The sequence below is a fragment of the Nestor notabilis genome, unplaced genomic scaffold (assembly GCF_000696875.1).
Source record: "Nestor notabilis isolate BGI_N333 unplaced genomic scaffold, ASM69687v1 scaffold23322, whole genome shotgun sequence".
Classification (NCBI taxonomy): Eukaryota; Metazoa; Chordata; class Aves; order Psittaciformes; family Psittacidae; genus Nestor; species Nestor notabilis.
In genome coordinates this window covers 17,579-30,321 of record NW_009917294.1, presented here as the reverse complement: position 1 = coordinate 30,321, position 12,743 = coordinate 17,579, and the positions used below count along the sequence as shown (strand labels likewise).

Sequence of the window (12,743 nt, the reverse complement as noted above, 5' to 3'; positions counted from 1 at the left end):
CTCCCCCTGTGCGTGGCTGGGGTTGATGCTCAGGATCAGGTTATGGTGTGGGCCTGGGCACTCACAATTAAGCTGAGGAGCTGATGGATCTTAAAGGGTTGCTGCCTTTTGCTGCAGCTCATGTCTGAAGTGTGTTGGCACCTCTTCTGACAGCCCCATCTCTTTCCCCCAGCACCTTGTGAAAGCCATGGTTGCACTCCAGGAGCCCAGGCAGTAGCTAAACCAACGCCCTGCTCATACCTAAACCCTCCCTCAGGGCTTGACAGGGGTATCTGGGGATCCAAGAGCCTCTTTGTTTTCTCTCTAGAGCTCCCAGAGAACTGGACCGATACCCGCGAGACGCTGCTGGAGGGGATGCTCTTCAGCCTCAAGTACATGGGCATGACACTGGTGGAGCAGCCCAAGGGAGAAGAGCTCTCTGCGGCCGCCGTCAAAAGGATCGTCGCCACCGTGAGTGTCTGTGCTGGAGCAGAGCCCTGTCTCCTGCTGTTCAAACCAACCTGTCACTGGCAAGAGCATCAGGAGCCACAGGTCTAGAGGCTGTGCTGTGCATCTGCAGGTTTGGGGTGTCCAGGCTGCAGGTCCAGCCCTTCCAGGGGTGAGCAGATGCCTGGTGGTGGAGGTAGAACTGTGGGCACTGGCACTGGGGAGCCTGCAGATGGGGCAGGCTGTGGAAAGCTGTTGTTACATGTCTGAGCTCTGGCTTCCCTTGATAAGCTTGGGTGACCCTGGGTGTGGAAGACGCCCCCGACATGGTGAAATCAGCCTTCCCCAAGGCCGTTTCTCCTCTTGCAAGGCAGGGACAGCGTTTTGAATGTGGCCAGCATGTGGCTAAGAGCTGGTGGGCAGGTTTGGTTTCTCCTTCCTGGGATTTGGAGGGTTAAGAGGAGCAAGGAGTGGGACAGCTTGCTCCCATTCCCAGCCAATACCACCCATCCCACTGTAACTCGGAGGTTACAGCCATCCGCTAGCATGGAGCCTCCCTGGAGCCCTGCACACCAGGCTGCAAGTAAAATTAACACTTCTTTAAGCCCTTATAAAAGGCAATGAGGCAGAGCCCCAGTTGTACAGTTAACTTGTAATGTCAATGGGGTGTCCAGTTGTGCTGGGTAATGACGGATCCGTGCCTGGCATGTGCTGAGCTGGACAGAGGGAAGCGCTCGCATGGAATGGGAGCTGCTGGCAGAGCCTGTCACGTCTGCTCTGAGCAACCAAGGACGGAGTCTTAAAATAACCCCCCTGGGGCTGAGGCCATTGGAGGGGCAGGTCTGACCCCCAGCCTGGGCATGGCTCATATGAGATCACTGAGGCCCTGGGTCTGCAGGCTGTAACTAGCTCACTGTGTGTTACTTTTGGTCGTAGTTTCTGTGTTTTCTTATTTTGGGGTGGGGGGAAAGAAGCTGGGCAGTGAGCTGGATGTAGCCTGAAGGCTGAAAGCAGTAAATAAGAGAAAGTGGCACTTACTTTCTAAGCTGGCATCCTGAGCTGGACATGGAGGATGCTTTGCCACTCAAGCGGAGTCTGCCAGCGCAGCTTGAAGCCAGCTGCTTGGGAGCCCACATCCTGCAGGACCATCCTGCTCCTGGCACAGAGTGGTGGAGCCCTTCCTGCGATGGCCACGGGGAGTCCTCATGGAGGGGCTGGGCTGGAAGTGCCTCTCTGCACGTGTGTGTCCTGTCTCCTAAATGCCAGCAAAGAGCTCTCCTTCAGGGAAGGAGAAGTTTTAAGGAGTGTTTATAACTTCTACTCACACCTGGGAGTATATTCTGTAGTACTAACGAGTGCTGTTAACATGCCTATCAGGTCGTGCGTACCTAGAGCCTGTGGTCTGCTCATGTACCTTTGGATGTATCAGTGTTAGAAGCCTGTAACTTTCCCCTCCCTCTTTTCCTTCCAAAGGCAAAAGCAAGTGGAAAGAAACTGCAGAAAGTGACGCTGAAAGTGTCCCCCAGAGGGATCGTGTTAAACGACAGCAGAACAAACGAGCTGATCGAGAACGTCTCCATATACAGGTGGGTTACGGGGTGCCCGTCAGTGGGTGCACAGCCCAAGGCTCCTCATCTGCACCCAGGCTGAGCCAGCACCTCACTGGCCATCATGTCTGATGGGAAGCAGAAGGTGGGGAAGGAGGGTGGTGGTTAAATTTAAGGTAAATGTGCATCATCTGCAGTAAGAAAGGAAAGGTAAAGGAAAGCTATTGTGAGCCTGGAGGTGAATGTGTGGACTGCAGATCCTCAGCCAAGTGCTTCGTGGCCACATGTGACTTTACAACCTGTTTGTGGCTATAGAAATGCCCAAACATCTGGGGTGACAGGAGGGGTTGGACACAGAGAATGGAGGGAGCATCTGTGAGTGAGTGAGGACACAAACAGCAGAGCCTGGGCCGCCCTCCCCTCGCTGGCTGCTCCACACTCCTGATAAACAGCTCTGGCACAGAGCAGGGCTGGGACAGCCGTGGGGATCCCGTACCAGCGTGGGGAGGGCAGGATGGGTTATGCCATATCCACTCCTCCGGCTTTGACAAGTATTTAATCCAAAGAGGTTGGCGGCAGGCGCAGTCCTGGCGGAACAGAGCTCAGCTCCAGTCTGGCCCTCTCCATCCCTTCTCCATCCCTCTCCATCCCTCTCCATCCCTTCTCCCTCTACATCTCACACTCTGCTTCCATCCTTCACCTGCTGCTCTGTGCCCCTTTGCTAAAGGTGGGGTGGGGAGCACTGGGTCGGGGTGCTCTCTGTAACCAGGCCACTAACCCGCTTGCTTTTCTCTTAGTTCAAACTAAGCAGTTGCGCAGAGCTGCTGGTGCTGAGCCCCAGCCCTCCCCAGGAGAGGAACTGCAAGAGCCAGGATGGGGGCACTGCACTGGGTCACAGCAGGCAGAGCCACTGGGCTGCGCCGCTTAGGTGCTGCCTTCAGTTGTCCCCAGACACTGTTAACAGCCATGGATAAAGCTGCTCCCTCTGGTCCGTGCTCACCTCTGAGCACCCCCTGATTCAGGTGACTGAGGTCAGCGCATCCCCAACAGGCTGCGGGTGTGGGGCCTGGCGCTGCAGGAGCAGGGGACGCAGCAGACACTGGTGCCCGTGTGCCGGGGTGTCGTCATGTCCCCACTCCGAGCGTGCCCCATCGGTGGCAGTCCCAGGGCTTTCCTCTAACACCTCGGGTCCTCTCTTGGGGTTCTCTGTGCGCTGGGGTGATGCTGGCTCTGAGCTCCTGCCTGATCGTGTGCTGGAGCAGGGCACGGGGGGCGGTGACAACACCCCCGCCGCGGGGAGCCATCGGCTGTAACACGGGCTCGCTGCAGAGGCGGGTGGACATCCACTATGGAGCTGGTGCTGGGGGGTTCTGGGAGGGCCCCGTCTCTGCTCAGCGACATTCTGCAGCTTTGCCATCATCATTAAGAGTGGCCCTTCTGTTCTGTAGAAAAATGGGAGAAAGGGGTAAACTTTTGGGTGCCTCTTTAATCCAGAGCACGGCTCAGCTCTGGAAAACAACATAGAGGCCGTTGAGCAGAGGCATCCTCACATGCAGCAAGACACTAATGCAGTGTAAGATGTTTTGAATGTGGCTTTCTGGACGTCATCTGCTGGGAACTGGGACCTTCCAGTCCCCTCCCTGCAAACTCTGCAGGGCAGTGGGAAACCTTGGGAAAACTTCCACCCAAGTGTCCCACTTTCTCCTCAGGTTTTCTTTCCTTAACCCCCATTTGATGTTGTGCACCCAGGGAAGAGGCTTTGCTCGCTGCTCGTGCCTGCTGCCTGGCATTAAACCTGCAGGGCTGCTCCAGTCTCTGCTCATGGGCTTCAGAGAGATGCTCGGTCCTGCAGCTCCTGGCATGGATGGGCCCATGGGAGATGGTGGTGGCTGATACTGAGGGACCCGCTCACCTGCAGCAGGGAGGCTGAGCCTCCTTCCCCACGTCCCCTGTGCGCAGGGGTCTCGGAACATCCTGTGCCTCTGCTACTGCGGATCTTGGAGCCTGAATTTCAGCTTTTCCAGCAGCTTTTCTTGGGCACCCTGCATCAGTTTCTTTGCCTGGTTTGAGATGAAATCATAGGCTGAGGGCAAGTCCTTCTCTCTCCTTACAAGCTTATCCTCCAGAGCAAATCTTGTGTCTCCTGTGGAGGCAGAGCTTTCATCAGGTGCAGTCCCAGGTGGGACACTGCAGAGCCTTCACCTTCTCTAACCTGCCCTTCCCCACAGGGTGAAACACTCCCTCTTCCCTCCTGCCTCTGTGCGCAGCGCCCGTGGCTCATGCCATGGCTGCCAGAGCTGCAACACACTTCTCTTGTGTTCAAGCCAGTGACACCCACTCCTCTGCTTTGGGAAGGAGTTGCATTGAAGCCTGTTAATACTCCTGTGCTCCCTTTGCCTTCTCTGCTTGGCCCTGGTGCTGGAAGCCCTGGGGTAGGCGCTTTCTGGTGGATGAGAGGAGAGGTTGGTTGATCTCCCTCGTGCAGTGCCCCAGACAAGACGTTTCATTCTGTCTTTCAGGATATCCTACTGCACGGCAGACAAGATCCACGATAAAGTGTTTGCCTACATTGCCCAGAACCAGCTCAATGAGAACCTGGAGTGCCATGCCTTCCTCTGTACCAAACGGAAAATGGTCAGTCCAGAGGAAGAAATGGGGATGTGGCTGTAGGAGGAGGAAGCAGAGAGGGTCTGTGCTGGTGAGATAACAGCTCTGCCCCTGGAGAGAGCGAGGGGGCCCTGCCATGGGGAGCATCCACCTCCTGCTGCTCACAGGCAGTGGTCCTGGCAGTGCTGCCCAGTGCCTGGCCATTGCTGTCAAGGGGGCTTAACCCTGGGCTGGATTCAGCCCACTTGGCAGGTAAAAGCCTTCCTGCCCCAAGGTCTAGGGCAAGGGTGGGAGGACCTGGTCCTGCACTTACCTGAGCCCTGCTGCAGCCCCACCTGATGGGACCCTTCCCTGCTCCCATCCACCTCCCCAGGCTGCTGGAGAGGCTTTGGCAGGCAGGAGGTCTCCGGGGCGCCTGCAGCAAGCGCAATGTCCCTCCTCTGCTGCCTGTTGCGGCGCCCAGGCAGAGGATGGGATCTCCTGAACCCACAGGGAAACAAGCCTCCTGAGTGCCAGTGCATCCCAGTGTGGTGGTTCCTGGGTCCTTACGAGCATCCTTGTGCCAAGCTCTTAATATTCTGCACTTCTCCCGACTCTTTGGGTGTTTTTTTCCTGGGGAGAGAATAATGGGAGCTACAAGTTGTCTCCTTTCCATGGCGTGTTCCCATCCGTGCAGGCAGCGATAAGCCTCATTCTGCAAATTAGAATTCAAATCTCTCCAGTGCTAAAAGCATTATCTCGGTGGTCCATCAGCTCGGAGCATCTCCCTCCCGGTGCAGTTCTCCGTGGCTTTTTGTAGCATAAACTAGAATGGATTGATTTTTTTAGCTTGGCTGTAAAACACACATGAGGTGATGCCCTGCTCCAGGGGCAGGTCCCTGGATGGGGACGCAGCTTCCAGGCTCAGGCGTGTAATCAGTCCATATTTTTAGTCCTTGGGTAATTCTCAGCAGTAGCTGGTCTATTAAACTTGATTCAGACGTGACAGCTTAAACTGTAAACAGCTGTGAGGAGTTTCATACTTAATTACATATTTAAGGTTCTGCCATAAAGCATTCGCACTCCATCAAGGATGTAAATAGCTCCAGTGCTGGATGAGCTCTCCTGCTTGGCTGGGCTGGCACTACTGCCTCTCCTCGCCCATCCACAGCTCCATCCTCCGGATCCAGGGCTGCCGGCTCGAGTCCCAGCTCTGCCTTTGCTTACTTTGCAACTTGACAAAACAAGCTCCCGCCTGGAGGCTCCTGCTCCTGGTTCCCCCTTTGTGCTTCAGCTGCTCGCGAGCTGGGCCTCCTCCTGATGAACGGGCTTTCGTGTCGCCCTCGTGCCCCTCCAGCCGCTTGGGCGGGTTGAGGTGGTGGGGGGTTAAATGCTGCTCAAGCTCTCAGCATGGGGAGCAATGGAGGGGCTGAAGGGGAAGGTGCTCCTGCTCAGCCCTGGCTGCTGCCAAACCAACCCCCGCTGGTGTCTAAGCCAGCGAGACCCCAGCTCAACTCGGGAGAGCCAGGGGAAGACCCTGGGGGTCTCTTCTCCTGTCCCATTGCACCTAAATATGGGTCTACAACAAGCTGCGTGTCCTACACGGAGCAAGTCTCTGCTTTCACCCACATTCGCTGATCCCTCCCCAGCCAGGAGGGGAGCGCACGGAGCTGAGGACTGGCTGGACCAGGTTAACATGAAGCTGCAAAGCAAAACCTCCGAGTGGCTGAAGCCTGGACGAGGAGCCGTGGGTTAACTCTGTCTCACCACTCTCTTTCCAGGCACAAGCAGTCACCCTCACTGTGGCCCAGGCCTTCAAGATCGCGTTTGAGTTCTGGCAGGCAGCTAAGGAAGGTGAGGCTTTTTCCCCTCTTCCCACTCTTTACATGAAAGCTCAAGGATGACTTTGGGGTTTTTCCCAGCTTTCAGGTGCCTTTCCCCTCGCCCTCCAAATTTCCAGGCTGCTGGTAAGGTTGATCCAACCTCTGGTGTGATTTAAGGCATCTTCCAGGTTTCTCTTGACAGCCTTATAAATCCAGCCAGGTTTTGGCTGTGGTCCTTTCTTGCAGGCAGTGAGTGAAGGTCTGTGGTACCCAGAGCCCTGCCACTGGCAGGGGTTTTGCTTTCACCTTCAGTGAGATGATAAAAGGCACCCAGAGCCTGGGCTGCTGTGGGCAGTGGAGACCTGATGGCCCATCCTCGCTGTCCCCACTGTCCATCCTCCCTAAAAGCTTATAGGGAGACCCCTCCACGGGCAGTGACTGGGTCTCCTCCTTTTGCAGAGAAAGAAAAGCGGGAAAGGTCCATCTTGGAAGGAGAAGGGACAAGCAGCCCCCACTCGGAAGCCCCTGCGCACCCCGACACACGTAAGTCACCAACAGCAGAGCTTTGTTTCAGCCTTGGGGATGAGGAACAGCCTGAGGTCTGCGGGGTTTGCCTTGACCAGGGCACGCTCCTGGGAGGGTTTTGGAGACCAGCGAGGAGCAAACACTTCTGTCATGGCAGAGATGCTCCCTCAGCAGAGCGCTTGGAGCCAAGTCCTTCCACCCCCCTGAAATATCTCATGCAGCCCCTTAAACACAGCTGCTGCCACCCCAAATCTGGTTACTTCTGCCCCAGGCATATCGGCTGTAATGTCCTTATGAGCTGAGCATGGACCCCCACATCCCAAGTCTGGTTTTGGGTTTGTCTTGGACCCGAAACACTTGCCATCCCATTGGCTGAAGGAGGTGGACATCCAGATGCCACTCTGCCTCTGGCTTCTGTAAGGAAAGAGAGGTGTGTGAAAATAAACCCATTAATATAAACCTGCTCATCATTCAGTGCCTGACCATGGGTCCTCTGCTGCCTCTGAAACACAAGATGCGTGGCCAGGGAGAAATGGGACAAGAGGCTAATCTCTCTTCCATGCTGGCCATGGAGATAAGAGGATTTGGCACAGAGGAAAACAGCATTAAACTGGGCTTCCTTCCAGGATGGCACATCTCATTTCTCCATGGGAAGGCTCAGCACTGGAGGAATCTATCACAAACGGTGGCACACTGGGATGAGCGAGGCCTGGGGCTGCCACGGGTATAGGAGAGGGCTCCAGCCTCTGCCTGGGGGATGCTCCACAGTTGGGGCACTGTTGATCCACCCTTACTGCAGGGTGAGGAGGAAGATTTGAGGCTTCCCTGAAACAAGCAGCCTGTGGTGTACCAGCAGCCCCCAGGCTGTGAACTGGTCCTCACTCAGGGCAGGATTTGTCCTCAGTCCTATAAAACAATGAGGCATCTTTTATAAGACACTGAGCTGGGGATATCGCCCAGGGCTGTTCCCACCCTGGGCTATGAAGCCCTGGGGTGGGATCTGTCAGCTTTGCCTGCGGCTGATCCTGACTCATCCTGAGCATAAGCAGGTACCTGGGAGCCTCCCTGCTGGCTGCTGGAGGGACCAGCCGGCTGTCCCTCCCCTGTGTCCCTGTCAAGAGCTGCCTGAGCTGAGCATCAGTGATAATTCAGGCTGAAACCACAGTGAATGCAGCTCCTCCACGCTAAAATCTGGGGCCATCCTGAAGGAATTTGATGGAACCCTTTGATTCCCTTCTAGAGGGGAAGCAATTCCTGCAAAAAGGCATCTCTGTTTTCCTCTCCCCTGTCTCATTCCCTCTCCCCTCTGGTCACAGCAGCAGCCACGGGGAACTTGCTGGATTTAGAAGATTCTGCCAAATCACCCGTGACCAGCAGCACAAACTCCCCCCACTTGGATAACAGCGTGTTTGGGCCCAGCTCCTCTGTAAACAACAACGTTGTGTGGGTAAGTGTGTGCCCGGGGGTGCGATGCCTCCTCTGCTTCCTTGGCTCCAGGTCCCAGCACAGGGCTTTTTCTTGGATGTGACACCCCTGGGTTCAGGCAGGTCAGGGCTGCCCGAGCGAGCTGGGTTTGGTGCCTTGAAACGATGGATCAGTGTTCAAGCACCTCCTGCCTTCCTGAGGCTCTGTAAATAAATGGGCTCACCAGGCCCCCTGAGAAATGCCACTGCAGGGGAGTGAACATTCCTTATCCTCATGCAGCACTTCTCAGTGGTTTGTCACTTAATTGAGAGACCACCCGGCGGTTCTGTTCAGGGGAAACACTCATGATGTTGATGGCTTTTGTTTCCCATTCACTAGAACCAGGTTAGATTTAGGTTCACTGTTACTCTTATTTTCCCCTTGTTCTTGGTTGTGGCTGTATCTGGCTTCTATGAGCATGATGACTTCTCTGAAGTGTCCTCGGTCATCTGGCTTAATTGTTTCATGGACCACCAACGACCCAGCCCATGTGCCCGTCACCAACCAGGCTGGGGCTGGTCTTTGAAGCCCCCACTGACCTGGCACCTCATCCCTGCCACGTGTTTCCCAACCTGGAAACAAGCTGAATTTTGCTAGAATTGTGGAGAATTGGATGCAAAAGGCCTCTGCCTGGAGCCTGTTTCTTGAGTCTGCCAGGTCTGAGCCTGAGGCTTTTCAGGTTAAGCCTGAAGATAGCTTAAGTCATATCAAATCCTGGAGGCTTATCAGCGCTCTCCAAGCCCTCCCTTGTTGCAGAGTTTTCATACTTTACATATTACATTAAGTCTGTGAGTACATCACACGATTTTTGGGAATAGTCAAGTCTGTCCATAGCAAAGCCCTTGCTCTACTTGGGAAACCTTTCTCCTGCTTAAGAGCAAATCAGAGATAAAGAATCCCAGAGAAAGCAGTGAAGGTTTCCCCTGTGCTGGTGCTTTCTGGGTTCCTGATCCAGATAAGCCCTGAGGGATGCCTGGAGCATCTTGATGAGCTCTGTCCAGCTCCCTCCCTCTAGCAGAAACCTGCAGCGTGTACCAGTCACATGCCAAGAGCTGGAAGAGCTGGGGCTGTGGTTAACCCCAGAGGGAGATGTGGTCCAGCTGACAGGCCAGATCCAGCCCGTGCAGGCAGTGGGACAGAATTAGCCTGGTTTGGAGATGGTGGGAAAAGGCCACACCCCTGCCCCATCCCTGGGCTGTGAAGGGATGGGGCATCCCTGACCTGAGCCTTGGGATCTGCTCTGAGGAAACCTGGACCACATGGAATTACATCTCTTACCCTGGGGCTTGTAACAGAGAGTGAGATAAAACCTGCCCGAGGAGGCAGATTGCTGAGAGGGCTGATGCTTTAGGCACTCAGAAGTCAGTTTATATGTGTATAAATACATATATATATATATACACATATATATATACACTTTTTGTCTGCTTTGCTGAAGTGTGGAGTCAGATCCCTAAATACACTTTTGTGCATTCTCTTAGCAACTACTTCTCTCTCTTTTTATCTCTTTAACAAAGGAAATGGATGATGGTCTCGACGAGGCATTTTCAAGGTAATTCTAATAACTCCCTTTACAAGTTCAAGCCATTGGGGGCCAGCCTGGGGGACTTGACTAGTGACTGCCTTTTAATAATGCTTCTAATCTAAGCAGGCGCTGTGATCTGACCTGGGCAGCTGCCCCATCAATGCCTCAGCTGTTAATTGAAAGACAGGCTTTGAGGCTGGCTCAGATGCCAAATATTTTGACAACCTTCTAAGGATGGAGGGAGGCTGTATGTGAGAGGGAATTCAATTCCCCAAGCAGTCAGTGTGTTTGTTCCACTTGCTGGGGCGGTTTGAGGCTGTGCAGATGCTGGTCCAAGCTCCTGGCATGGTGGGGCTTTGTTGCCCCCCTGTGAGGTTTGGACTATGGGACCTTGTTCCCATCTGTTCCCAAAGCAGCAGCAGCTGCTGAGGGCAGCCTCCCTGCTCCACTGGCCCTTGTTGCAGCATGGTTGCATCAGGGTGAGTCTGATGCACCAGTTTTGAATTCACGCACCTGAGCACAGAGTTTATGGCCATATCTTCCTGTGCCTTAGTGCACTTCCCAATCCAAATGAAGAGCTGCCCTGCACACACGTGCCCAGCAGTCCAGGGATGTTAAACAAATCCATTTCTTTCAGCTGGGCTTTCCTGTGTGTGCTCGTGCAGGCAGCCCCTGCGGGGTGATGGGGATGCTTTAGTGTACGTGGGTGTCAGTTCCAGGTCTGTGCATGAAGCCACCCAGCCGGGTGCTGCAGAAGCCCCAGTTTGGGCAATGAGCTGCCTTGAGTGCAGCTGGTGCAGGCAGCAGAGGGGTGCCAGGCCCCTGCTCCGGCTGGGATGCCCCGGGAGAGGGAGCTGAGCCCAAGGCTGTCACCTCCCCAAGAGCCACTTGCCTCCCTCCACCCAGGTTTACAGTAGTGCAAAAACTGCATGCTCAGCCCGACGGAAACAGACCTTCGTGTCTTGTTTGGCTCTTGGGAATGATTTACAGCTTCCACTTCCACAGGAGTTCTGTCCCAGGTCATATTTGATAAAGGGGCTGCTTGAATTTATGACTTGATGTCATCTGTTTTTCTCCCCTCTGTTCCTTGCCCTACTTAATGAAGCAGGTGTTGGTTGCGGTGTTCGTTTTGCCGTGCTGGGTGCTGACTGTCACATCACCCTTGGCCTTGTGGTGACTCAGTATTTGGGCAGCTCATCCTCCGGGGTGGGTGCTTCTCAAAGCGTTCCTGCCACAGCATCATCGCTGGACACTTTTCTGCTTTATTAAAAGACGTGTTCAAGCTGGGTCAAGCTGAGGCTGTGCCTCCCTGGATGGAGCACCAAATACCTGAGTTAACCTTTGGCCCTGGGAGAATTGATGCTGCAGTGGTACACCTTCACAGAGGTATTCAGTAACACCACAATCCACTGGGGCTTGTTGGGCTTTGCAAAACATCTTATGATTCTATGATCAGGGATGTGCTGAGATGACCTCTTCAAGCTGGTCCTGTGGGCAGTAAACATCATCCTGCTGTGTCTTAACCCACGTTGTTAAATGGTCAGACTGGGCAGCACAGCCTGTGTGTGCACAGAGCACCGTGAAAACTCATCTGTGGTCAGCAGAGCCCTGCACTGAGATTAAAACCCAGCTGAGCATGCACCCACCAACAAGAGCTCAGGGGAGGAGAGCAGCAGCGTTCTGCCAGACCATTAATACCTGGGCTGTCCAGGCTGTAAACTCCCTGGATGCCTATAGGGGAAATGTGAGGTTAAAGCAGCAGCAAATGTTATGTGCCAGCTCTCCCCTTACGGAATGATTTCATTCCATTGGAGGATTTTGAAATGTGGAACTGCAGCTGGGGTTCAGCATTACGGATGCAGTGAGCATCCAGGCTGTGAACTGCATGGGTTTGTGTTCTTACTTTCTGTTTTCCTCCCCTGTTAGGCTGGCTCAGTCGAGAACAAACCCTCACGTCCTTGACACAGGACTGACAGCTCAAGACATCCAGAGTGCAGAAACGCTCTCACCAGTAGACTGGAACAAAATAGATTCCAACACAGGCGAGAAAGATGATCTGTTCATGTTTTGAGGTCAGATGCATCTAAGAGCTGACAAGAGAATAACCACTAAAAGTCTATGGACTGAATCATGGTGATCCAGGTGCTGTATGCAAGGGACTCTTCTGAGGGCTCTTCACCAAGTCGGGTGATATTACAGCACAGTTTAGACCAAAGCTTTAGAAATCTAATGCAGATTTTTGTACCTTGCTTTTATCTAAACCACAAGATGCTCTTGAACATATTTATTCATAACCATTGCAGTTTACATATACTATTGGAAGGTGTGTAGAGCATCTACAGTATTATGTGGCAAGATGCCACAGAAGAACCTTCAGCAGTGCCTGTTCCTCTCTGAAAAAAGACTATGCAACACCAAAGTCTCCCTGTAGATACTTCTCTAGACAAAGGTCTGCAGATGCAAATGCAATTGCAAGCACAACTGTTACTAATCCACTGTTTTGGAACACAGCCTGCCTAGGCGGAGCGGAGGAGATTTGCAGCAGCTGCTAACAGTGTTAAAATCAAAGAGGTAGCAGAGATCTTGCTTTTGTTATGAATGTCTGTGATACTCTCACAGTTGTCAATCACCCTTATGGGTTCTGGCTGTTTCTTTGCCAGCTCTGTATGGGAATTGACACTTTTTTACCCAAAGACTCTATGAAGTTTTGCACTTTAAAACTTGACCTGAAAGCAGTGGTCCGAACTGCCGAGGTAAGCAGTGCCTGTAACTTCTCTTCAGAAGCTATTCACCCCCAAAAAACCCAACCCAGCAATGCTGCAGATCTGTTTCAGAACTGACTGCTCA

General features: G+C 53.7%; 1 protein-coding gene across 1 annotated transcript; it reads left to right on the top strand.

The window, feature by feature from the left end:
- The first annotated feature begins 276 nt into the window (after positions 1-276).
- On the top strand, positions 277-11,967 carry LDLRAP1 (low density lipoprotein receptor adaptor protein 1). Its single transcript, XM_010009161.1, has 8 exons — positions 277-450; positions 1,900-2,012; positions 4,493-4,607; positions 6,341-6,413; positions 6,842-6,925; positions 8,224-8,354; positions 9,889-9,923; positions 11,823-11,967. The coding sequence occupies exons 1-8, from the start codon at positions 355-357 to the stop codon at positions 11,965-11,967; spliced, it is 792 nt and encodes a 263-aa protein (XP_010007463.1). The 5' UTR covers positions 277-354.
- Positions 11,968-12,743: the final 776 nt, after the last annotated feature.